At 46.4% G+C, this 26974-nt stretch overlaps 1 protein-coding gene across 1 annotated transcript in view; it reads right to left on the bottom strand.

The window, feature by feature from the left end:
* The window catches only part of PRKG1 (protein kinase cGMP-dependent 1), a gene marked incomplete at both ends in the record, with an annotated part of 441876 nt that extends 415105 nt beyond the window's left edge, over positions 1–26771 (bottom strand). The window contains one exon of the mRNA XM_080348292.1: positions 26323–26771. Coding sequence (XP_080204418.1) covers positions 26323–26588 — 266 coding nt within the window. The remainder of the gene's footprint in view (positions 1–26322) is intronic.
* Positions 26772–26974: the final 203 nt, after the last annotated feature.

Raw genomic sequence — 26974 nt, 5'->3', positions numbered from 1 at the left:
GATATACTTTTAAAACTCTACACAAACACAGCTGAACTCACCGGCTGTCACTACAAAATTACATCTTTTCCTTCCTCGAACCTCTGTTCCCTTCCACGACGTGCTGATTGTTTCCACTTACGGTCCTCTTGTTGCAAGAGGTGGAAAGCAAAGTACTCAGGAAGGTACGAACAGCAAGAGACTTGTTTCCCCGCCCTCCAAATTATTTTAATTAATAGCAGCTCATTTCCACAGCCTGATTTTGAAGCTGCTTGATGCCATTTCTTAATTTCTCAGGTTTAATGGTAGCAAACCACTCACCAGTCCAGAGTGTTTGCAATTCCGGGTGCTCACTCTCATCACCCTTTTGGACCTTGCCGTGTTTCTTATCTCTCCTTGCCAGTAATGCACTGCTCACCTACTATAATTGCCTTGGTCTGTCGGGTTGATTTATCCACCCTTCAAAACAACTCATTTGTATTAGAAATTAAATTAGAAATAAACACGTATTCTGCTACCATCGATATGAAAATAACCAGCGCCTTACCATTATTTTACTATGAATGCCTTGTGAAAAAGTGCACCATTCTCTTTGTGTAATCAAATCAACTCCTCCGCTTATTAAAAATTATTATTTGAATGTTTCGGGTATTTATAATAATAAGCACAAAGCCTAGATTTTAAGCCTGTGTTTTACATGACTGGACAACACAGAATCACAGAATCGACTGGGTTGGAAAAGAGCTCAGAGATCAACAAGTCCAACCCTTGGTCCAACTCCAGCCCATTGACTAGATCATGGCACTAAGTGCCATGTCCAATCTCAGCTTAAAAACCTCCAGGGCCGGTGAGTCCAGCACCTCCCTGGGCAGCCATTCCAATGCCTGACCACTCTCTCTGCACAGAATTGCTTTCTAATCTCCAGCCTCAGTTTCCCCTGGCAGAGTTGAAGCCCATGGCCCCTTGTCCTATTGCTGATGCCTGGGAGAAGAGCCCAATCCCCACCTGGCTAGAACTGCCCTTCAGGTAGTTCTAGAGAGTGCTGAGCTCACCTCTAAGCCTCCTCTTCTCCAGACTGAACAAGCCCAGCTTCCTCAGCCTCTCCCCATAGGTCTTATTTTCAAACCCATTGGTGTTTCTTAAGATAAACATATACTGAAGTACCAGTCTCTTACTTCAGTATCCAGAACTGGATATGTCCGCAGTTCTAGCAATGCTAAACCCTTCCCTGCAGAAAATATTTCCAGAAAAGGTTTGTGCTCAACGTTGATCCTCATGATCCTTTAAGGCTCAGAATGAAGGGCTGTGTCCCACAGAGGACCCGGCTCATCAAGGCACTGAGAAAATATCCGTGAATCATCCAGGCACAATCTGCTAACAGGGGCTCATGTTGAGTTTCACAAAGGTTCTACAGCGCTCCGCTGGCTTTTGCAGCTATTTCTTATTTATGCTCGGGGAAACTTCATCAAGCTGGGCTCTCCGAGTGTGTAAAAATGTTTATGCTCACAGTTTTCTCTTTGTCAGTGTTTGCTCGAATTGATTGCTCCGCTCATCAGAGCATTAGCGGCCGGTGTTCGCCTGATTTCCTGAGCATCGCCAGCATCTTTCGATTGACTGCCCTGCTGCGGCGGGTGAATCTGAGGATGGGCAGCGCTTTTATTCTCACCTTTGCACAATTTCTGCTTCAAATCAGCAGCTGTACCCTTGGTGAGGTGCAGGGCTCCCTCCTTGCTCTCCCTGGGTGGCGTCTTGGGGGAGGATGGGCAACTGCAGCTCGTTGGCAAGTTAGGCTGCAGTGTTGTTTGTGGCACCAGCTCCACCTCCAAATGACGCTGGCTCCTCTCCAGTGCAAAAGATTAATTAAATAGTGCATCGAAACATGCTCGAAAGGTTCACCTATGCAACTCTAATGATAGGACCTGAAGGAACGGCAGGAAGATGTGCTGGGGAGGGTCAGTTGGACATTAGGAAAAGGTTCTTCAACCAGAGGGTGCTGGACACTGGAACAGATTCCCCAGGGAGGTGTCACAGCCCCAACCTGACAGTGTTCAAGAGGAGACTGGACAACATCCTCAGACACACGGTATCCTGTGCAGGGACAGAGTTGGATTCGATGATGCTTGTGGGTCCCTTCCAACCAAGGACATTTTATGAGTCTATGAACTCTTCTCCACCACAAAATACACTGGGAAGGTTCGCCCCTGCACATCTCCCTCACCAGCTCCTAGTCTTTGATCTGAGTGGAGAACAGTTTGCTTTTCACTCCTGATGATGATACTGACTCAAGAGAGCTTCCTTCAACCTAGGATGAAAAACCCTTTACAAGTGATGATGCTGCAAAGGCAGCGTGCACTTTGCTTCTCTGTGCTCTAGAAAGAAAGATTTCTAGGTTGGTGTTGACCTCTTATAAGCTACTTCTCTGCAAGAGCTTCTTCTGTTCAGCCTTTATTGTCTGTGCTTTTGCTTGAGCAACTTGGCCCAAACAACACGGCAAGTTCTTCATGCCCTGATTTATACAAGCCATGTACACAAAGCTCAGTGTACAAACTCATCTTCAAACCATCTGGCATGCCATGAAAGGGTCTCATGTTGTTAGAATAGGAAGGATTGACACTGGTACCCAGCATAAAAACCTGTATTGTGGCAGACAGGAAGGCAACGGACTTTATACTTTCACTGTCTGGAACAAGAGTCCAAATCCACAATGCCCTCCAAAAATCCCCCTGCTCCTTTACAGACACACCGATATCAGTTTCTTTTTTAATCTGCTCTTTTCCTTTTTCTTTTTTTTTTTTTTGTTTAAAAGCCGCTACTATCATCAAAACAACAGTTTTCCACTCATAATTCGGGCATGACGTAGCGTGAAGCGCTGTGTGCCACCTCCCCGTGCCACGGGTGTTTGGCCTCGCTCTGTTCCCTTACATGGCCTGCAGCTCTGGCAGCCACAGCACTCTCCACATTCTTCTTTTTTTCCCCCTGCTTTTTAATTCTCATTTATTTTAAGAGGAGAAAACAGCGAACGCAAGGAGTAAGCCTGCCCTCTACTGCCCTGCTCTCCCAGAGCGAGGTGCACGGCTGCGAACTTCACGCCAAGCACTTGTTGAATCAGCACCGCCACAAAACGCCCAATAAAACATCATGTTCCCCCTCAAGGAAAACCTCAAAACACTCAATCAAAAAGCAACAGAGGAACAAAAACATGCACGCATTAGGAAAAGAAAAAAAAGAGACCATGTGGGCCAAGAGTGTTGCTCAAACTCAGCTTTAAGTTCCCATTGATATTCATAGATCCTATTTCTCAGCAGGAGGGTAGGATTAACATTGTTTTTCTCAAGTTAGCTACTACAGCTCTAAAGGAGTGAATATGTGGCATATTAACGGGCATATTTATATAAGGCATTTGTCATACTGTCTTCTCTGAATAACACGTACAGCAACCAGACTCACAGCGTCTTTCTCCTTAATATTCAGTTTAATTGATAACCAAACTGTCAGATATAACAACTCCACCTGCAAGTCCCAGCCAACCAGCCACCACGTTTTAGGTGGCTTTTCTTTACCACACCTCTATGCGTTCCCCCTAAAGAGATGCAAAGGACAGACTGCTTTGTTGGAAGTGTGAATCAATTCTTTGATTCGGTAACAGACCTTAGGAGGGAGCTTTTAGGAGATCATTGATTCGCACCAATTCCTGGCTCTGGGCTCAACACCTGGTACCATAACGGGCAATAACTCTGAGCATGCACATAGAAGGACGCATAAACCCCAAAATATCCATCTTTTAGTGTTCATGATCGATTGAACGGCTAATCTGAAAAAGGAAGACATTTTACCCTCACTATATACCACAATTTTGTATTTAGTCTCATTTCTTTAGATTTTAATTTTTTACAAGCCTGAGCCTTTTTATGTTACATTTCTATTCCCTAGTAAACCCTCAGAAAAGTCAATTAAATTAAAACAGCTTATGCTAATAGCACCATACTTCTATACATACATCACTGCAATTGCACTTAATCCATCACCTCCAAAAAAACCTTCCCAAACTCCTCAGACGTAACACTCTGACATGACCACTGATGGAATCAAGTCCATCTCTCACCCATTGCTTCTTTTCTTACTTAATGACAAGGCATTCTTTGCAACTGCTGCAAATACACACGTGAAATCTGCATATTGGTGCTTCCTATTAAAAAGTTTCACCAAAAACATTAGAGCTGAAGCTGATTTTGATGCTCCCAGTGAAGAATTCACTTCACCTGGGTAATTATTTGACGAGAGGCAAAGCTCAGAGCAGAGGTACATGCTGAACTTTTCCATTGCATTTTGGGAAATGGAAAGGATTTCTTAATTTCTCTCTCATTGACCCATTCTAGCAAGGTTCTTCCAATTCCATAACAAACTGTAGCCATTTAAATTAAATATTAATGAAGAATTACCTTCACAGAGAAGAGCATTGCTTATTAAGAAAACAGGAGGAAAACAGGAATCCTCCAGGAGATTTGCCTTTAGACCCAAACAGCCTTATTGAAATATCCTTTGAGGCATCAGGACAGCAGATGCCTCCTCATATAAATAAGGAGCCTGAGACATGTTTGCAGCATGGGAAAATGAAAACCACACAAAAAGAGAACTGAATCCCAATATACCCACTCATATTATCATATAGGAAGAGTCGGAGGGGATGTATTTCCATATGAAGTCCTATAGTGTAAATCAACTACCTGTCTACAATGCAACAAGTTCCAATTTGGGGGAAAAAAAGACCCATTTTCCTGAAGCCGGAGAGAGTAATGCTGACAAAGCATTCAGACAATGGCTATTTCCAGTCCTAAAATCTCGGTTAACGCTAATTACATGAACTCAAAGCTTTGAATTAATGCAATGTTTTCCTTCATAACTACTAAATACTTGTGTTTTTTACTGGAAAAGCCTTTTATCATACATTCAGGATCTACTGGCACCTTCCATTTGTACATCGTTATTAAGACTTCTTCCACGATGTTAATGGGTTTAAAGAATTGGGTTTCTTTTTCCCCACCCTATCCTCCTACACCTTCAACAACACATAGGAAAGAAGCAGTAGAAATGTGCAAAGATGGGGGCAGAGTATCCAGAGGACAACATCTTGCATCATGTCACTAACACTTTTCGGTCTTCAAGTCCTTACAGAGAGCAGTGATCAAAGCTTTTTAAAACAAACGTACCCTGCTTCTCCCCTGAAGGAAAGAAGGGGCCATTTGAACAGCAATCCAATTTAATTGGAACGCAGTTTGTCTCTTGATCATTCAAATCACATCGTTTAACTCATATTTTCTAACTGTAGCTTTAGTTTATTTCTATTTGGTTTTGGCTTATTTCTTTTCCTTAAAAAAAAAACAAAACATGAAGGAGCCTAAAACATGAACTAATTGTAGCTCCTGCTAGCTGCGCAGGTTAATTAACATAATTACTCATTTATATCCTGGTCAGCTTGCTGGACTCATATACCATATTTCCAGCTTGAATAATTTAACAGGTATTAATTATTTATGCCTTCCAGCTCATTCAAAGGAGTTGTTGGGAGTCAGTGCCGGTTATTGGACCTGGCAGAGAGTGCCCAGGGCTTCACTCGGGAGCACAGTGGGGAAGTGGGAAGGGTTGCATTTAGCCCCCAAAAAGCATCATGCATTAAATCTCCCTACGTCCAGCCCTTGATTTATAGACTATGCCAGCGAGTTCAAAGGGAACTGAAAAACCTCATCTCTGTGCTAAGCACCTTTATATTTGTTTTTTTTTTTCCTTTTGGCTCATCAATATAATACCTTTTAAGGGGCAAGGATTGCAAGTCAGCAGATATCCTTCTCCCATAATCTTTGCAATGATTTTCTCTTACAGTAATGCACGTGCTGGTTTCCAGCTAGGAAAGGACCACATGGTGCCCATTCCACCACCTGCCCTCTGCAAGCTGCCAAAAAAGCCAGGGTGGCCTCCTCCTGCTAGAAAGAACCTCTCTACCTTCATCTTTAGCTTCGGTGGGGACCTCAATGAAGAACTGTCTCCATGTGAACTGGAGGGTGATGTTATAACCTCTCATCCTTTGCTTTGGTGGGGACCTCAATGAAGAACTGTCTCCATGTGAACTAGAGGGTGATGTTATAACCTCTCATCCTTTGCTTTGGTGGGGACCTCAATGAAGAGCTGCCTCCGTCTGAACTGGAGGGTGATGTTATGACCAGCATGTAAGTAAAAAATTACTAAATGGAGAAATAACGACATGAATCTATTGGTGGCTCAGTGCCTATATCCCCAGTGCAGGAGAGGACACTGAGCAGCTGGAGATGCTGTTCAAGGCGGCATCAAACATCAGAGAGCTGAAAAAAACCAATAGATATCTTTATGAAGAACAGAAAGGGGTTGGTTTGTTTAGCTTATAGAAGAAGAAAATGAAGGGGAAAAAATCATTATATTATCTAGACACTATAATGTAGATGAAGTGCTCAGTATCAAATGGCACTTTTAGAGTAGCCGGGAAAGGTGTTACGAGAACCAACTGGCCAGAACTGGAAGGCTCATTTGAACAAAACAATGAGGCCCCTGTTTTGAACACAAAGGGCAAATAACCACCAGAACAAACTGCTGAGCAAAGTGGTAAATCACGTACATCTCCACTTACAACTCGGGGTTCACAGTGCCACCTCCGCCAACATCACCTCCACAGGTGAGCTCTGAGGTACCAGTCACAACCCCAGCTGAGAAGATTTGTGTTATAAAAGCCCAAAACAAGCCATCTTTTTCTTGCCCAAACACGTTTATTCACAAACCTCCCCTCTTGCCCTCTGCCTTGGGGTCATTGACTGCTGTTGCTGGTGTGGAAGATGTTGCAGCCATAGAATCATTGTGGTTGGAAAGATCTTTAAGATCATGAAGTCCAACCGTTAACCCAACACTGGCAAATCCACCACTAACCCATGTCCCTGAGAACCTCATCTATGCATCTTTTAGACACCTCCAGGGATGGTGACTCCAGCACTGCCCTGGGCAGCCTGTTCCAATGCCCCACAGCCCTTTGGGGAAGAAATTGTTCCCCATATCCAACCTCAACCTTCCCTGGCGCAACTTGAGGCCGTTTCCTCTGCTCCTGGCGCTTGTTCCTGGGGAGCAGAGCCCGACCCCCCTGGCTCCAAGCTCCTTTCAGGCAGTTCAGAGATCAGAAGGTCTCCCCTCAGCTCCTGTTCTCCAGCTGAACCCCCAGGTCCCTCAGCCGCTCCATCACACTTGTGCTCCAGCCCCTCACCAGCTCCGTTCCCTTCTCTCAACTCGCTCCAGCACCTCAAGGCCTTTCTTGGCATGAGGGGCCCAAAACTGACCCCATGATTCGAAGTCCCCTCCATTTACCGCTGCTATGAAGAACCAGGCTCCTCCCACCACCTCCAGGAATATATTTCACATGGGCAAAGCATGTGTGTCAGCACACAGGAGATGCTTCTCCCCACCTAACAGTTGTTTTTGAGGGTTTGGCAGCTTTCACCCAGGAATCCTTCCCCAGGGTTTAATGGATAAAAATACCAGTGTCGGAACAGTGCGGCCTTTCAACTTCCCCTGGTCCCCCCAGGCCAACGCAACCTCTGGTTGCATCTGTGGAGCTCCTGGGAGGGTGGTGTGGTTACCCAGATGGACCCGAGGGCACCGCTGGCTATGTACTTTACCTTATTCAAACCATCTGTTGAAAGGTTTCTGGTCTATGAGTGCTTTTACGAGCACAGAGGGTGGGGAGCCAGACCTGAAAGCGTTTTTTCATTCCCCGTAAAGCTTGGGGTCTGTGCAGCCCTCCAGCTTTTCCCTCTGCAATGACCTCCCTCCACTCCCCAGCAACTGAGGCGTCACATTTTGATCGTTTTTAGCCAATTCCCGACAACAGAAGCATGATGTTTTTGAGTCATTTTTAACCACTTCCCAGCATTAAGCTAAGGGTTGTCCTCTGCATTTCACCTCCTTCACCAGAGTCTTAAGGGATGTGTGATCTAAGTTAAGGCTACAAGATGTGAGTCTGTCATTGCCTTAATCACAGAATAATTTGGGTTGAAGCTCATCCAGTGGCACCCCTGCCATGAGCAAAACAAGTGTCACTCCCTCCCCACTGGATTAAATAACCACAGCAGCAGGGGACGTGCCGGAAAACCTGGCATTTGGGGACCGCCATCAACCTTGTGATGCAATTTACGGCTAAAAGGAGATAACACCTTGTGGTTTTAATATTCTGTGTTACCCTCAGCTGATCCTGCTCAGCAGCGTTACTTCCCTTATCGGAGGTGTTAAGCCAGCGCTAAGAATGCAGCCCGGCCACACCTGATGTATGTGATGCCCTCATCCTCGGCAGCGACCGTGGATAACGCCACTATGCTTCATCCCTGGTGCTTATGGATATTGCTGCCCATCATACCCTTATATCTACTATTTTCTTCCACATCTCCTTTCCCGCGAATAAGACTTTGTGGCCAGGAAGGAGATGCCATATCATCTATTTAACCATGGTCTTAAATCTGATTGAAAATAACGCTCCATCCAGACCCAGCCCAACCCTGGTTCTCTCACACAGGGGTACCAAACCCTGTTTTCCTTGTGCTACCAACTACTCTGCCAAGCTCACCTGAGCTCAACAGCAATAAAAAAAATAAAGGAGAGATTGCCTGTGCAAAAATACAGGTCAAATAATCCAGTTTTACTAGTCCTTTTACTATCAGGCCAGGGTTTTCAGAGCTCAGACTCCGGGTCAAGGTGTGTCCATGTGTTCCCAGGTAAGTTATCAATACGGAGAAACATACAGTGACCATTTTATTCCCACTGCCCCACTATTTGAGGCTCTCTGTCCATGTCCTAGCATTAAGCAGTGCCACAAGTCACACACAACTTCAGATTTCCCATTTGCTTGTGGAAGCAGATCCTTATTGTCCCTTACTGGGACATATTGCAGTTTGAATGCAAAAGCTCCTGCTTAGCCACTCTTTTCAGCTCAGCATCGGTATTTTTACAACTAAAGACATGTTGCTGAAGCTCTGCAAGTCTGAAATACTGTCCGTTCTCCACACATACTTCTGGTCACCAGGATTTTTTAATTTAGGATTTGTTTTTCTCCTCTTTCTGTTTATTGGTTGTGGCCATGCGACAACCTGGAAGGGGCATTACAATTGCACGAGTCCACCAGCTGCAAATTTCAAAGCCCGTAAGTAACATCTACGTGAACACACGCTATTTAATTACCTGATTAAAAAAGCACATCTACTTTGCAGTCTGCAAAAACATCCCCTTTTACTGAACTTCTCCCATCGGTGTCGGGCTGCTGGGTCCTTTCCCATGGCACCATACACCATCGCTCTCCAGCCAGACCAGTACCTTCCCTACCTCTTTACTGGGGAAGGCAACACAGGTCCATAGGAAACATGGCCAGCACTCATCTCCACCAAACAACGTGTCCCTTAAACCACTCTGAATTTCTTCTTCTTGTCCTACTGCTTCTCAAAAGGCAAATCCACCAGACCTGGAACCGGTGGTACATCCTCCACACAGCTCGTGATCTTGTTTTGGAGGTGCCAATTCCCAAACAAACCTGCATGATTTCTCATTTCAAGGCTGAATTTTCTTTCAGTGCTCTTAAATGAGAAATGCACTTCAAGAGCAAAATCTGTGTTTAACCTCCTGTACGCTTTCATTGATTAAAGATCAGCAAACTGTCACTTATTTTAGGGTGCCAGGCCCGCTTTAGCACACTGATAAACACAGTAATGACTTTATGCTGGATAAATCTTTGAACATATACAAGTGAAAACTCTACTTGTAAAGGCAAAAATGAGAGACCACCTAAAGGTTTTAAAGATCAGGCAGTAATAGGATGACATTTCACTTCTTCAGGAACATTTGTCTGCAATGAAGGCAATGTCTAAGCACATGAAATTGGGTTGTAATATTCCATTATCATTGCATGGATCCGAAGGCTAAACCAAGATAATGCCAGCAGAAAATGTTTCCTCCGCACTGGGAAATCATTATCTCAATAGTTTCGTTAGCAGAGTATTAGGCTCAAGCAGCTTCTGCTGCAAACCGACGCTCAGACAACAGAAAGAGCTTCAAACAGCAGCATCTCAGCTGCTCCTCAAAGTAAAACCACCTGGCTGGGGAGAGAAACACTTGTGATGGGACCACCAGAGACTTCATTTTACAGCTCACAGCTGGGGTGGCACTGGGGGAGCTGTGAAAGTCCCTTCAACCCAAACTATCTTACGAGTCTAACAGGAGCAGAAGAAATCACACAAGCTCAAAGGCATCCTCATGTTCTCAGTGCAGCAGCTGCAAATAACACTCTTACAGACATATATAGCATGTTGGAGCTATATATTTTATCTATGTATATAGCTAGGTTAGCGTATATAGAATATACCAGCAGTAGCCCCATCTCTAGAGCGATGAAGACATATTCAGCCACCCTAAGTCCATCCCGATGGTCCTGCTTCTGCTCTTGGGACCAGGCACCTCATGCTAAGAAGAAAGGTGTTCAAATAAAAGGAGAGCAAGGAAGGCCTCTGTAGAGTAAAACTGAAGTGTTAGCATAGCTTTGCCAAAATACTATGGGCTGGAGAGCAAAGTCTCCTGCCCATCAACAGCACAGCCTGGCTATAAAAACTAGAATTGCCCTAATTCCACTTTACTGACGTTAATTGAAGGAGACAGAAAGAGTCGTACAATTGGAATGATAAACCCAATGGTTGCAGGTTTCTTAGGAAGGTGAAATCCATTATCAGGCAAGTCTTTGGATAAACAAAAAAACCCGATCTTGTGGGTCTGTGTTTTAACAGATAAATAAGAGAGTGTGATGTATTACAGACAGTCAAAATATTGGAAAACAGAGTGGATCAGGTCTTTATACACTGGCTTACCAGAGGTGGAACAAAGGGCCATTAAATTTTCTCTGCTGAGGGGCTTCAGCAAGTGTTGAAATACCAAGAAAACACATTTTGAAGGGCCAGAGGAAAGCAAGCGCTCCGTGAAGATTTTTAACAGGTAAATGGAACCACACAAATAATTGTGTCAGCTTGATCGATCCTGGCCATCCTTGGGGGTGTGCAATTCTCAATTGCTGAAGAAATTAAGGCAGTATCACAAATACCAACCTCCGTGGCTCTACAGAAAATATATCTTAGCAAGTTTTACTGAACCACCTGCAAATCGGGTTGAGAAAACATGTAACGTAATGAGGCTGCTGTAAACTGGCCGAGTTACAAACTGGAGCTCGTTGAGCGTGTCTCCAGCTCCGGGGATTTTATCTCAGCAAAGCGGGGGTTAAAAACTATGAGTTGCCATCAGAAAAGCGCTGGGGAGAAGCGTGAGAACAGGCGGCTGACCCACCAAACAGCCGGGGCAGGACTGAACAGCGGGACCGTGACGTTCGGCAGATTCAGGCTTGAAATGCGGAACAAATAGTTGAGGCAGAGCAATTAGGGCAATTGATCTTTCGAACAGTTTGCAAGGGATCGTGGTGCTTTCTCAGTTGCCAGCAAATTTTTAAGCCACAATCTGAAGATATACATATATATATATATATGGGGTTTTTAGAGACAGAAATTCACTAGTGAAAACAAAACCTCCAAAAAGGCTAATGACCCATCTCCTACAAATCAGGTTAGATGAGCACAGCTGCCCTCACTGACCTGATAAGACACCCACTTAGGAAAACCCAAGTAATTTTCAGTCATTCTTCTGCCATACAACCCCTTTCAGGCAGGCTAGAACGGCTCAAAATGGACATAAATGTGATTGTAAAACCTCTTTCTTTAACTCAAGGTTACACGCTGAACTTACAAACGCTGTCAGCCCAACATTCTGCAGACTTTTCAGCCCGGAAACATGTGCAGAATGCAGATGTACGGGCTTTATCAGCCCCGTACGATGCCTCCCAATGTGAAAATGATTGCATGACAAGCAAATCCAACACCCACGCGAATAACTATTGCTTCCAGTCCCTAATGAATCACAGGCCCAGAACGGGGTCAGAAGAATAGTCATTGTGGGAAAAAAACCACAGTTCAAATGGACTGTTTCACATTCTTGCTTAGGCAAGAGCAATTAAAGAAACATTAGTTGGGGAGATTAATGACATATTTCAGTGCACAACTAACCAATATATTAATGGGATTTTTTTTCCCCTCCTGTATTCTCACATTTTACTTCAAGTCTTGTGAACAGAGACGATTTTTAGCTACTTAACATTTAGCAACAGAATGAAAGAGAAGGAGACACCACCTCCTTGATACAGAATTTAACCAACCCAACATGGAAGATGGAAACCAGCTGTATTACTACTTGCTTACTGGTATCCGAGTAGCAAATACAAGTTATGGGTCAACCCAGTCAAAAAGGTGCAAGAGCTGATAAAAAGCTGCAGCAGAAGGAGCTGGGTGGGCTGGACACAAGTGTTTCAACATCTTCTGGATGCAAATAGTCTCTGCAATGGGCTGGTTGTCTTCACCGGGGCTTTAGGATACATTCAGCTGCACAGACTCCAAAGACATTAATCAGACAACAAAGTTTGGGTGAAACTGGCCTTCGGCTGACCCGTGACACCATTTCCCCTTCCCTTTCCCACGCGTCTTTGCTCTCCTGCCCCCAAACATATGGCTTTATGGAGTAAGATATTTCATATCCATAATATCCACAACCAGCTTAACTCATTTTTTCCCAGCATCTTCCCCTAGAGGAACTCGCTTTGGGTTGAAGCTGCCACAAGCCATCTCCCATCAAAAGATAACAAATTCACTTTGAACATACTTCTTTTTTGTACGTGATTATTATATATGGAGGGGAGGCCCTGGTGATTTTAAGGTGACCATACAAGCCCCCTCTATGCACCGTGACTAGCAGAAAGGAGGCAAAATGGGGTAAAAATGGAGCTTTCCCAGCTGTGGGGAATACACTCCATTTTTGAGCAATGGCCATAAATGCAGTTGATACCTGAGGTCTCCTCTTGACCCCACTCTTCGCAGCACACTCACCCTAACTTATTCACATTTTTCATCTGCAAAACAGAGGCAAAGAAATCCATTTGCCAAAGCAAAGGACTTTCCAGATAAAACCCACCCTAACACAGTGTTGTTCTATGAAAATTTTCCCTGTAGAAGCTGAGTTTTGTTTTTTCCCCTCTATTCAGGCTGAAATGACACCAGAACCACCCACAAGACTTTTTGAAAAGAGTAAACCTAAACCTCCCCGTGCCCCCACGTCAAATACCAGTGTCCAGCTGAGTGCCGCATCCCCATCCATCCGTAACACTGGGTAAAATGGAAGATTTCATCTGAAATGGAAATGGCGTCTTGCTGTGCTGCATCAAACAACAGCCTTTACTTGTCCTTATTTACACTCTGAGCCTCATCCTTGTTTCAATTCCCTTGCTAAAAGGTTTTTTAATAAGCCAATGCTTTCCCATTTATTAAACAAGTCACCTTGCCCATTGACCATGTCATGAAGCCACTGCCCGTTTGCATATACCATTATTGACTCTCGCTGTAATTAATCCAACCATTGTACACGTATTTATTCCCCATCCTCTTTCCTTACCGCACAGATTGCCACCGTGCTCTATCTCTGCTTTCGCTTTGCACAGGCTCTACAGCTCCATCTTCACATTCATCCTCTTGCCAAGTCCTTTGTACGGACCCCGAGATCCGCCGTAACCTGGTACCATCGCCCCATCTGAGTTTCTGCTGTTTGCAAAGCTAAATTCAACGGTCTGAAAGCAGATGCAAGCAAAAAGGAATGAGCAATTTCTCCAAGACTATCCCATCTTCCACCCTGCTCCTTGTTGTGGTGGAAACATTCCCATAAATCACATCTGGTTAAGCAAACGCAACACACCCCAGCATCAAAGCCTGGTTTTGCCTCGCTTGTGCTGAGCTTAATTATTCCTTGTTTCTTCTTTTCTACACCAGGTCTGGGTTAGTTTCCATCTGCCACGCTCAGACTTCTCATTTCTTCAAGCGCTCAATGTTTGTCTCTTCTCTCCAGAGAGACAAGATGTTCGTCACCACCAAGATCCCCCACGTTTAGCATCAAACGCATTTTTCCACCATTCAATTCCAATTACAGCCTATGCAGAGAAGCCCCCTTGCTGGAAAGTTACATTTCATAACCTGAGAGCCATTCTAGCTCTTGAGCCAAGTGGGCGAGTCAAATCCAGCAGAAAGCTGCTTACTCCTGGGGGCTTTTTCCAGAGCTCCAATACTGATTTAGGAATAAAATGCCTTAACTGTAGGTAACAGTAGCTGGGATCAAATATCACGTAGCAAAGAAGGGTTGTCTTCTGCTCGGGGCACAGCTGGGGCTCCTTGCAAGTAGGTGAATAGCACAGCAAAAGAAAACGCATTTCTGCCAAGTAAATAATAAGATTTAAACCAGGTTTTTATTTTGAGGCAATAACTGTCCCACTACCCTCTTCTAAACAACTTTATCAATGATCAAACTGCAAAATAAGCCAATAAATGTGAATAAAGGAAAGATCTCGTGCTGTTACTTAACACCCAGTTCTAGCCTTGAAAGGAACATGAAAAGTATGGGTCAGCAAGGCATGCTCATCCCACTTGCCCACGGTTATCACCTTCCACTTAAGTGGAAGTACCAACGTGGTCAGCGTGGCATTGCATGGCACAGTAGCAATGGGAACGAGAACAACGTACCCAACGTCACCCAGCTGTGATATGAGGCTTTAAGGTAATGCAAGACAAGGAAAGACGCTTCAATAATAAAATCCTCACTCTAATCCTCAATGACACGCTCAACATCTTGAGCCTGTGGTGTCTCAGTCACCCAGGAGCTTCATCATGTTCTTTATCTGCGGTTTCCTTCTTCCAGGCATCTTCTGGTGAAGGGACTTGAACACAAGCCCTATGGGGAGAGGCAGAGGGAGCTGGGCTTGTTCAGTCTGGAGAAGAGGAGGCTTAGAGGTGAGCTCAGCACTCTCTACAACTACTTGAGGGGCAGTTCTAGCCAAGTGGGGATTGGGCTCTTCTCCCAGGCATCAGCAATAGGACAAGGGGCCATGGGCTTCAACTCTGCCAGGGGAAACTGAGGCTGGAGATGAGAAAGCAATTCTGTGCAGAGAGAGTGGTCAGGCATTGGAATGGCTGCCCAGGGAGGTGCTGGACTCACCGGCCCTGGAGGTTTTTAACCTGAGACTGGACATGGCACTTAGTGCCATGATCTAGTCAATGGGCTGGAGTTGGACCAAGGGCTGGACTTGTTGATCTCTGAGGTCTTTTCCAACCCAGTCGACTCTGTGATTCTGTGATTTTCAGACACCACTGCCCTCCAGTGATAGGTGCTGGGAGATGAAAAGCAAAAATACCTCCAAGTACCTTGGGAGACTCAGCCTTGTTATCGCCAACATTTTCCACCGTGCCTGCCAGACTAAAGTAATTTTCCAGTTACTTTTACCAAAAACACCCTCTGCCACACTGCAGCCTGCATTTCACTCCGCAGCAACGATCCCAACCCAGCTGGAAGCCACTTCCCTCCGACCACAAAAATACAAGCAGTTCTTGCCACCGAGCCGTATTCCCCTCGTGCTGGGCACGTTCCTATTGACACGGGACAAAACCTCCCTCTAATAATTGCAGAACAATTTGATAAAGCAGCGTTCCCCTCCCAGCCTTCTCAAGAGCTGTCTGCTCCTTCACAGCTTTGCGCTCTGCTGCCTTCCCAAATTACTGCAAATCTAACTTTTCCACACTTCCACAGCACACGGGTTTATTTTCTTTTGGCTTTCAAGAAAACCATGGAGTTTGGCAAGAGAGCACATTTGGTGGATTTACACCTTCTAGCTTTTTTTTGTTTGTTTGAGATAAAAGTTTAAGTAAATCCAGGAACTCCCCGCCAGCCTTATTCAAAGCATAATATCTCTCCTGGCATCATTCTCTGCACCATAATCACTTCTGACACGCCTTTAAACCATTAGAACCAGTCATAGAATGCAAGAAACCCAGAATGTGAGGGGTTGGAAGGGCCCTGGAAAGCTCATCCAGTGCAATCCCCCCATGGAGCAGGAACACCCAGATGAGGTTACACAGGAAGGTGTCCAGGCGGGTTGGAATGTCTGCACAGAAGGAGACTCCACAACCTCCCTGGGCAGCCTGGGCCAGGCTCTGCCACCCTCACCAGGAACAAGTTTCTTCTCAAATTTAAGTGGAACCTCTTGTGTTCCAGTTTGTACCCATTACCCCTTGTCCTATCACTGGTTGTCACTGAGAAGAGCCTGGCTCCATCCTCCTGACACTCACCCTTTCCATATTGATCCCCATGAATGAGTCCCCCCTCAGTGTCCTCTTGTCCAGCTCCAGAGCCCCAGCTCCCTCAGCCTTTCCTCACACGGGAGATGCTCCACTCCCTGCAGCATCTTGGTGGCTGCGCTGGACTCTCTGCAGCAGTTCCCTGTCCTGCTGGAACTGAGGGGCCACAACTGGACACAAGATTCCAGGTGTGGTCTCCCCAGGGCAGAGCAGAGGGGCAGGAGAACCTCTCTGACCTACTGACCACCCCCTTCTAACCCACCCCAGGTACCATTGGCTTCCTGGCCACAAGGGCCCAGTGCTGGCTCATGGTCACCCTGCTGTCCCCAGGACCCCCAGGTCCCTTTCCCCTACACTGCTCTCTAATAGGTCATTCCCCAACTTATAGTGGAGCTGCAGCTCTAAAAGAGTTTAAAGAGTTTAAAGATATTAAATACTGACAATATTGCATGCACACAATTAGAAATCAGAATGATGCAATCCCTTATAACAGACAACTCAGATTTTGTTTTTAAAGAGAATTTATACACTGATGGGTCATTTAGAATCCTGGTGGTGATTTTTATCTTGGAGGATTTTATAAAAACTTCCAACCATGAGGAAAATTAAAATGAAAATAACTCCAGACTCCCATCCTATGGCACTCGCTGGAATCAATCACGGCCCCACATTGTACTTCATTCCTGCAAACCATACACCAGAAAACATCAATATTAACATACTGATGTCCTGAACCTGTTTCACACCTGCATAGTTACCTTCTGAGCCTTCTATGTTAATTAATACTTCATTTTCTACAAATGTGTCTGTATACTGTTTGAATTTTACAGTCAAGCCACCAGCTTGTAATTAATTTACTGCTATGAGGACATCGCAGGTGTATGTTTTTACATGATTCTACATAGCAACAAGTCTCAAAACCACAAATGCACCAAGGAGCACAAAAAATAAAACCCATTTAAGTCAAACAGCAGGCAAAACTTTTTTTATGCTTGATTATACCTTCAGCTTCTATTTTGCTATTGTGTTTAACCCAAATTGTACAGGAAGACATGAATTCACCCGCTGCTGGACCAGTCTGTGCATTTAGTAAAGCTACACTTGATATATTCTCCATGCAAAATAAAGGTTTCCAAGCCCTAAAGAGAGCAGACAGCTCTTCTTCAATGTATATATAACAGTATACAATGCTCCTCACATTTAATGGACAATTTTAATGGACCCTCACTCTTTTGGAGATACAGTAGCATCTCTTGGCAGGGGGAGATGCAAAACAAGGCTGCTTCACAACTCAGTGTTTTTCAGGCAGCATCAGCTGTGTTTTCAGACTATATGTAATTTTCTGTTCTAGTTGACATTTCAACTAAATGAACAGTTATCCATTATGCTGGAACTGAATGCACGGGAGTGCATTGCAAAACACCTCCCCAAAACCAATGTGTCTCTATCAGCTCAACACCAGAGGAGGATCCAAAGGAGCGTTTTTATTTAGCCCCTCAAGTTCTTAAATCAGTTCATTTGTGCTAGAGGGAAACATTTTCCCTTTATTTGAGTTTTCAGGGATTTATTCAAACTTTTACCTGAGAAGAGGTAAAAACAAACCATTCCATAACAAAGCAGATGTAATTAAGCTAATAATTGAGCAGCAATCTGGACCACAGCTGGTGGAGGCAGCAGAGCCTGGTCCTGGTCACAGGCTCTGATCTCTGAACTGCCTGAAAGGAGCTTGGAGCCAGGGGGGTCGGGCTCTGCTCCCCAGGAACAAGCGCCAGGAGCAGAGGAAACGGCCTCAAGTTGCGCCAGGGGAGGTTGAGGTTGGATATGGGGAACAATTTCTTCCCCAAAGGGCTGTGGGGCATTGGAACAGGCTGCCCAGGGCAGTGCTGGAGTCACCAGCCCTGGAGGGTTGGACAGACGGACATGAAGTTCTCAGGGACATGGGGCAGTGCCAGGGTGGGGGAATGGTTGGACTAGGATCTTGGTGGTCTCTTCCAACCAAAATGATTCTGTGACTCAGTTTGAAGCGTGTCAAGGGTTTAGATTGCGGGGCGACAATAAAACCCTGGCAGATGTATTGTTAACCTCCTCCCCCAACCCCTTCTTCCTTTTGTCCCTTCTCTCCCCTTCCCACTCAGGACAGGTGGTCAGGAGGGAAAGAAGGACAGAGAGGAGAGAGCTGGAAAAATTAAGTGTTTTTCTAATGCTACTAATAAGAATAGAGAAAATAATACCAAATATACAAAACCAATCCTGAAAGTCCCAGCAACTGCAGAGCCGGCACCCGAAGTCCTGGACTGGACTCTGCAGCCAACCGGAGCTGGATTCAGTTTGTCACTGGCCTCAGTTTTAACGGACAACTCGCAAGGTCCTCCCCTAATGTCGGCCATAAGGAAAAGGGACAAGATCCTTGTGCTCCCCCACTTTTATATGCAGTATTCACGTGAATGGAATGTTATACACAGTTAGTTGGTCAGTTCCTTGGTCACCTGTTTCTCGTTGCCCCTCTGGCGAGATGTCCATCCATGCTTATCAATAACCTCGCATTCCATTGCTGTGTTCACCAAAACATGTGTCTGGTTCTCCAGGAAAATGCAGCTGATATGAAGCTTTAGCTGACTGACAAATCCACTAAAAGAGAAACTTGTTCACAAAACCAGGAGAGAGCATCTCTGGTCCACTCCCACCACAGCCGACATTGCAGCTGCAGTGGTTTGCTCAGGGCTAGGTCAGGGCAGCCCCCAAGGATGATGAGCCCACAAGCCACAGCATCAACTCATCAAGCCCCTTTCTTACCCAGGTGTGTGAGCACCACCTGCTCCTTCCACCTCTCAAGGCCCCACTGGACACAGCCAAGAGATTTGGCTGCATTCCTGCAGCTGTTGCTCCCCCTCCTTTGCAGTATTTTGCACAGATCTTGCGCTTTGCCCCAAACCTGAATTTGATCCAAAACCATCAGCATCACTTGGTGCTTGCAGATCCCCATCATCTGTTTTTTTTAGCATCCCTTCCACATGACCATGCGCCCCTTTCGTGACTACAGGGTTGTATTAGTAATAGAACAAATATGCTCAAAGAATATCCATGAGCAAAACGTAGAAAAGCCCTATATAAAACACAACGCATTCCTCATCTTTTCCAGCCAGGAGGTCACGGCAGAGGGTGAAGCTTTTTAAGAAGCCCCTTTGCCAAGCTGTTAGATATTTTCCAGGACACGCATCAACTCTGCAAGCAACCAAGTGGATATCTTAAGAAGGCTTTTTCCCCAGTGTTTCTCATCAGTAAAGCTGCAAAGAGGGACTCGCAGTCTTATTTTAGCCCTTTCTGTCTCATTTTACTTTGATACACTTCACCACCCAAGGGATGTTCACTGGAGAATTACCTTTTCCATGGTACAGTTCTGACAAAAATGATACTTGCTGGGACTAAAAAGCAGCCAAATAAAGAATGACCGTGGCCAAGCACTTTATAATACCATATATGCCCATATCTACACGCTGCTTTCAAAAATGCAGCGGCAAGTGAGGCACGGTACCCTTTTCCTCCTCCGCACCCATCGATGTCCACAAGGTGCCGTGCAGAAAATAACAATGCATTTGCTAGATACTATCTCCCTTATATATACATACATACGTATACATTTTATATATATATATATATAAAAAAACAAAAACCAAGCTTGCATCAAGGAGCTGAGAGAGAATAGCAGTTTTTCATGACCCTGCCTGGGAGTGCAGCTATAGGTTTAAAGTTTCTATGCAATCCCATTTTCAGGGATTTGTCACCAGAGCAGGCAGAAGGTGGGTTATACAGTAACCTGGCAGCTGCCCGAAAATGTCTCTGCCTGTGGTTTAGTCTCCCAAGGGAGGCACCGAAAGCCTCATGACTTGAGGCATTTAAAAATAGGCAGAAGCAAGAATTTGCGATGACGCCACTGGGAACAAGCCCACGTCAGCTGGGGACGGGCAGCAGCAGCTTGGCCCCATCCCGGGCCCAATCCTGCCCCTGGGACCACATTGTCATCCCCTGCCCAGTGTCAGTATGAGGCACTGCATGAGCCATTAGCCGTGATGGCGACGGTCAGGTTTGGGATGTCATGACATGGTCTTGTAGGCTTTCCTCTGTGTGAGACCCAGCAATAAATAGTGAAGCCAAATATTTCAAATTTTCATTAAAAACTACCCAGAAAATTTTTAATTTTAAATTTTAAAAATAAATATATGTTCTATATTATTTTTTGCTGGAGGTGGAAGGCAAAGTTCAATTGAGCCAATTCTACTGTGCTGCTGTAGCAGTGATGCTGCTCTGCCTGTGAGGAGGAGCTGAACAGATGTGATGGAAAAGGCGGCATCAGTTGCCAGGGCTGCTGGTGACAGACAGACGGACGGACGCCCGCCCATACCCGGCAGAGAGGTGCCATCCTTCGCCCTTTGGGAACATGATTTCCCCGTGTTGCGGCTCAATTTTCAGGTCTCCCATGAGCCAAAGGAAAGCAATGCCCGGGGAAGGGAGAAGTGGTTACTTCAGCCCATTAAAAATTAAAAGAAGGGAAATGGTTTCAATTGATTAACCATAAACATTTGCTCCTTTCTTTCTCTCAAATCCTTCCGCTTCTTCTACTGACCTCAGCCCTCTCAAGGGACCTGGTGACCTGTGCCGTACCTTTTCCTACGGCAACCCATAGGTCTCCAAATTTCACTCAATATCATTCACAGCTCCATGCCACAGACTAAGTTGCTCCATCCAAGTAATTAGAGCACAGATTGACCAAGTAAAGTGTCCATCTCCCCTTTCAGTCATTCTCTTTGTGATGTCTTCTAGCTATCCCCAAGTTAAATAACACCTGGTCAGACTTCTTCCTATTATCCACTCTCTTTGGGCCAGCAACGCATTACAACATTACAAGCAATGAGACCAGCAGTAGTTCTTCCTGTGCCAACACAATTTAATCTAATAAAAACTTTACAGTGTCGATCACCCAAGGATGGAGCATCCAAGGTACATATGGTCACAGCGCACCGGGAGCAGATCGATGGTGGGTAAAATGAGGGAAAAGAGGCATTTTTTAGGTATTAAATAATGTCAAAATTGCTGCTGCCCCTCTACCCTTCCTCTGAGTTTTGGAAAGCAATGCTGATTCTTACAGAGGTATCACTAAAGAGGAATAGCAGACACCCAGAGGACTCTGAGATGCCTTAAACAGGCAAGCTTTGATATTTGAGGCATGGCTGCTTAGTGGTATCAAATATTAGACAAGCTATAGACCTAAAATGTCCTTTTCTTAGCTTAAATGCTGTCCTTAACCTCACTGAAGTGTTACACATTTGCAGCAGGTTACACATTCAGCTGCAATGGTTAAAATAAAGAGTTGGCAAAGGCCCATTTTCCAGCCTCCGAAGCCTCGAGGGACGGTGGTTACAGGTACCGGGGAAGCAGCTGGGTTGTTTTTCAGATGGAGGCCGAAGGCAGGATCGATATCGCTTTAGCGGCTGGCGAATGATGAGATCATGTCTAAATTAATGCAACTCAGCCACCCACTGGGAGCCGAGTTCCCAGAAAGGGGCTGGGGGAGGACGGGCTCAGCCCCGGCTGCTCGGGAGGGACACGCTCAGGGTTGGTTGGACCAAACCATGGGTGAAATCTTCAACGGCCCAGCCGTCCCCAGCTCCAAGGGTGGTGGATGTGGCCACAGTAGGCGAGCCATAAGCCAAAACTGGGAGACGGGGAGGGAGAAGCGATGGAGAAGCACAAGGGATCCTTTTGCTTTAGGCTGAAGCGACCCAAGCAGCCCAGTCCAGCTTTGAAGATGACCTTGCCTTGAGTTTTGGACTAGAGATGCCCCACATTGCCCAGTTTTTATGCTCTCCGTGGTCAGTCCTGGACTGAACGATACCCAAAGCCTGTGAGATGGATTGAACCTGCCATCAAACACCAGCTTATCACAAGCATTGGAGCCAGGAGATGAGTGAAGTTGAGAGCATCTGCTCCAAGCCTCCATCCACAGTACCATACAGACCACCTGCAGCCTTTAATATCGAGTTTAATCACCATGGGTGTTGCTTTCAGCAACACATCCCCAACACCTCCAAGAAGGTGGAAAGGGGAAAAATGATGGATTTACTCCAGGATTTCATCCCCAAAAACACCTGCAGCACAACTAGGCCAGGGCTGTGAAGCTGAAACCACAATACACCCCAATATCTTGCCTCAAATATTAGACCCCACTGCCATCTTGTGGCAAGCACTTCCCAAAATAAAGTCAAAGAGGGGAAAACCCCTTAAAAAGCCGCAGATAAAAGTTAGCTGGTGCAGCAAGGAAGGATGGGTCAATTATTGGGAACAGGGTGGGGAAACTCCTAGTTTCTCTTAAATGATGCTGAGACTGAATCTCTAACACTGTACAAGATACAAACTGGCATGGCAAAAACACAGAGACAGGACAGTCCAAACCAAATTTACAAAATTGAGGATATAATCACATGCAAAAACATGTAATTGCTTGTATGGCCACGACTGCCTTTAAGTCATGGCTGTGGCGCATTAATGCCAACAAAGAGTTAGTCGCTATTTCAAAACACGTAACAGTTTCCAAAGTAATTTTGCGTTGCCCTGGTTTGAATAAGGCTTGTTGACTCAAATAAGCAGCATTAAACTGGAATTAGATATTACACCTCTGAATTAAAGAATGCATTTGCTGGAATCTACTGACAGGACGATTTAAAAGACTGGGATTAAAGCTCACATCGACCATCCGCGTGGCACGAAGCATCTTTGGATGCTGAAAACCTGCAGATTAGTTCCCCTTGGGTTTTCCAAAAGCCCCTCAACTGCAGGAACGAGGCAGTTTGGAGCATCCCCGGGGTCCTTATGTGGCTCTTAGTCCCAGTCAAGTGCTCTGAGTGCACCCCTGCGTTTACTTTCTGCATCATTTATCATCTCGAGTGGTGCGGCAGAGCCTTTGCTTAGCAACTGGGGATCTCTTCCTAGGAACCGCTTTCCCAGGCATTAGCAAAGTGCCTCGATTGCTGTATCATCCCATCCTGCTAGAAAACAAACGCAACAACAAATTGGCTTTTCCTCCTTTACGTTGCAATAAGCACCTGCCAGATGCGGTGCCAGACAACGTCAAACCTGCGTATGATCCCAAACGCTTCTCGGGTTTGGGTACAAGTGAATAAAAACTCACTGAACAAACAAATTCATGAGTCATTTATAATAAGTGTGTTTCTTTCCTCTACACAAGTCTCTGCGAGCAGGAACGGATCGAGAAGACATCAGGGAAGAATTATATTTTGAAAAACAGACATAGAAAGTGGCAGCGTCCCGACTATTTGGAAAGAAAATCTGATTTATAACACCTGGCTATCTACACAGCAACTCTTTCTTCCATTAAAATCTATACAACTAAGCTATCAGGAGGGATAACGGCGTAAAAACATACTTCCAGACAAAAGATAACACATCTTTCGATATCTTTCTGGTTTTGCAGCCCCTTTCTTTGGGTCTTTGCGAGACTTCACAACTTTGACACGTTACAGGGGTGGGTTACAAGAGAGACAACATATTGCCAGCCATAGACTCTGAGATTTAACCCCTTTTGGAGCTTCCATTGTCTCATTTACTAGTTTCAACTTATTCAGCGTTTTAAGTGTCAGTGTATATTACAGATAAGCTTGCCCTAAATAGAATTAATTATACTGTCGATAGCTATATCTTTATCTTTGGAGATGAAAAAGCATTTGAAGGTTGATCCCAGACCTGGATAAAAAGGTTTCTATCAGCATTACTTTAAGATCAACATGCAAACCAGTCGGGTCTAACACCATCTTGGTGTTTTTATGGTCTGGGAGTTGTCTCTGGGTTTTAGAAAAGAGGTATTACCCGTCTCCAACCTCTCAGCGACCTGCAGACTTGTGGGATGAACAGTTTATTGATGCTTTCAGCTGCTGTCACTAAAACACAAGCAGGAGACTGTTAGAGGTCTATAAGTTACCCCCATAAATAAATTAGCCAAAATACCATCAGCAGTTTTTAAGCCGAAAGAGCCAGAGAAACCCACAGAGACATTAAAGGCGACTGGCACCAGACAGGCCCACTTGTGCTCAGCATCGGGAACCGAGAAACCTCATCATCCTCTTGGCACAGCCCGACTGTAGCAAAGCTTCACCCCCCACACCTGGGACGCTGGAGCCGCAACCGCATCCATGGGCGAGACTGTTGTTTAACCCACTGGTGGGGACCAATTTGGGAGCAATAAAGGGGAAAACAAACAAACAAAAGACAGGTTGTGGGTACAGCGTGTTGGGTACACCGTGCAGCTGCCCGTCACTCCTTCCAGCAATGAGTTGGTAGAAGAGTTAAGCAAACCGTAATTAAACTCACAGAGCAATCCCAAACTGGCTTGGTTACCATTGTCATGGCTACCAGGAGCGAGGCTGAGGGACGGGAAGATGCTGGGGATGAAGTGCCGGCCCGGAGGGGTGACGGGAGGTGCCCGCAGCACCCATCAAGAGTTATTGCTGCGGCTGAAACAACATCCGAGTGATGGGAAAGACACGGGATGGGGCAAACGACCTTCACAGCATCACAGAGATACAGCATTTGCTGGTGCTGGCCTGCCAGCCCAAGCTGGTAATGGCAAGGAAAGTCTTATGTGAGGATTAAACCTCACTAGAGCTGTGAGCAGGTTTAATAACTCCTAAATGGGTTATTACACATGAGTGGGCACCAAGGCCCCTGCCATTACTGCAGGTGCCAGGTCACTGTCACTTTCCCCTGCGGTAACCAGAGGCTCAGGACCATCACAGCCTTCAGAGAAAGAAATAAAAAGCAACAGCAAAGGAAAAAGTTGGACCAGAGTTTCCTCTCCAGCTGCAATTTGCTGCCTCTGTTTCGGGCAGGGGGTGTGAAGGGATGCGCTAACCCCGAAAGGATGAGCTGACACACTTTGCAGTCGCACACCTCTCTGGGCATGGCGGTTCATTAAATCACCCCGTAGAGCCCAAAGCCAACAGCTTCCCGTCTTTAAAGGAGTAATGGTCTTGTTAGCAAAGGGCAGGGAGAAAAGGGCAGGAGTTTGGTCTGGGTGCTGGCAAGGTGCATTTTAGAAGCTTGAGGAGAACGGTGTGAGTCCCCACCCAGATACACCCGGCTACGAGAAACGCTGTCAGGAATGATTTGCTGAAATAAATCACTACGCACAGAAGAACCGAGACTGTCTCTCACTTAGCGAGCGCCAGTGACGGCTCCTGCCGAACGGAGGGTGACGCTGGGTCCCCCGCGCTGCGGTCGCACCGAACTCCACACGCTCACGCTGCAACTTCTCCGTCATGCTGAAAATATCCCTGGGAGCCCGAGTGGCACTGCGCTCCCCCATTTTCACAGTGTGTTGAGGCAAGAGGGTCACCCATTCCTCGGGACCCCAAGTTGAGTGATGCAGACCCTGCAGCCCACCCCCCACAAAACAAATCAACCAAACACACACATACAATAAACCAAACCAAGACCCCACAAAAACTCAACACCAAAACCCCAGCTGTCCCTAGGTGCCAGACATCGGCACAGGGGACAAAGCACCACTGCAAAGCCCACGGGTGGAGCAGCGTTTTTGGGGAGCACGTTGGGAAGATGAGGTGAGGAAAGGGGGCCGGGGGGGGCAGCACCTGCGCCTGGGATAAGGTGTGGGGGGGTGCCGGCTCCCTCAACCCAGAGCTGCCTCTCAGGGAGCGGCCAAACAACTTCCCGGCTCCGCTGCAAACTTTTCCCAGCGCCGGGGAGGCACCGCCGCCTCCCGGCCGAGCATCCCCCCCGGGGATGGGGAAGGGAAGGGGGGGCCGGCATGCCGATAATGGGTTATCCGATCCCCAGCCGGCTGAAAGCCCCTAATGTCCCCGGCGCTTCCTCCAAACCCCCCTGGGCACAATCGATGCCGCTTCTCCGGGGAGCCGAGGCGGGGGGAATGCGCTGGTCCTGCCGCCTCCATCTCTCCCGGCCACCCCACTCGGTATTTTGGGGACGAAAAGGGGGTGTCCATCCCTACCTCTCGGCCTTGGTGAACTTGCGGAAAGCCTGGCGGAGGTCGTGGAAGGAGCGGTAGGTCTGCGGCTCGGCCGAGATGCCCTGAGCCCGGGTGGTGCGGGGGCCGATGTGCGGGCTGGGGGCCGGCAGCACCGACTGGCATTTGTGCAGCCGCCGCCGCAGCTCCTGGATCTCCTCGTCCTTCTCCCCCAAGCGCCGCTCCAGCTCCTTGATCCGCTCCTCCTTCAGCAGCAGCAGCTTGGTGAAGTCCCCTTCCAGCTCGGTCATTTTGGGGGTAACCCCCCCCCGCCCCGGCGTTAGTGCTGAGCCGGTCCCGGGTCGGGTCGGGCGGTTCTCATGGAGCAGCGGCCGGATCCGCTCCCCGGGAGAGGGGCGGGGGGGCGGCTCCTGCCCGCCCCGGGTCAGGGCAGAGGCTCCGGCATCCCCGAACGCTGCTCCGAGCTCCGCCGGCAAGCGGGAAAATAGTTCAAAACCACCCCCTCAAAAAAGGAAAGAAAAAAAAAGAATGGGAAAAGAGTGGAAAAAATAAATATAAAAGAAAAGGGGAAAGAGCTTTTGTGCCACTCTGCAAGGCTGGGATCCTGGAAATAGCAACAATTACCATGTGATCGGAGGGTGACGCAGCTCCTTGTAACTGGAGCCGAAGACTTGGG

Source organism: Nesoenas mayeri (genome assembly GCF_963082525.1).
Source record: "Nesoenas mayeri genome assembly, chromosome: 7".
NCBI classification, from domain to species: Eukaryota; Metazoa; Chordata; class Aves; order Columbiformes; family Columbidae; genus Nesoenas; species Nesoenas mayeri.
Note: the sequence above shows the minus strand (reverse complement) of the source record. Positions and strands in the feature narration are given on the sequence as shown.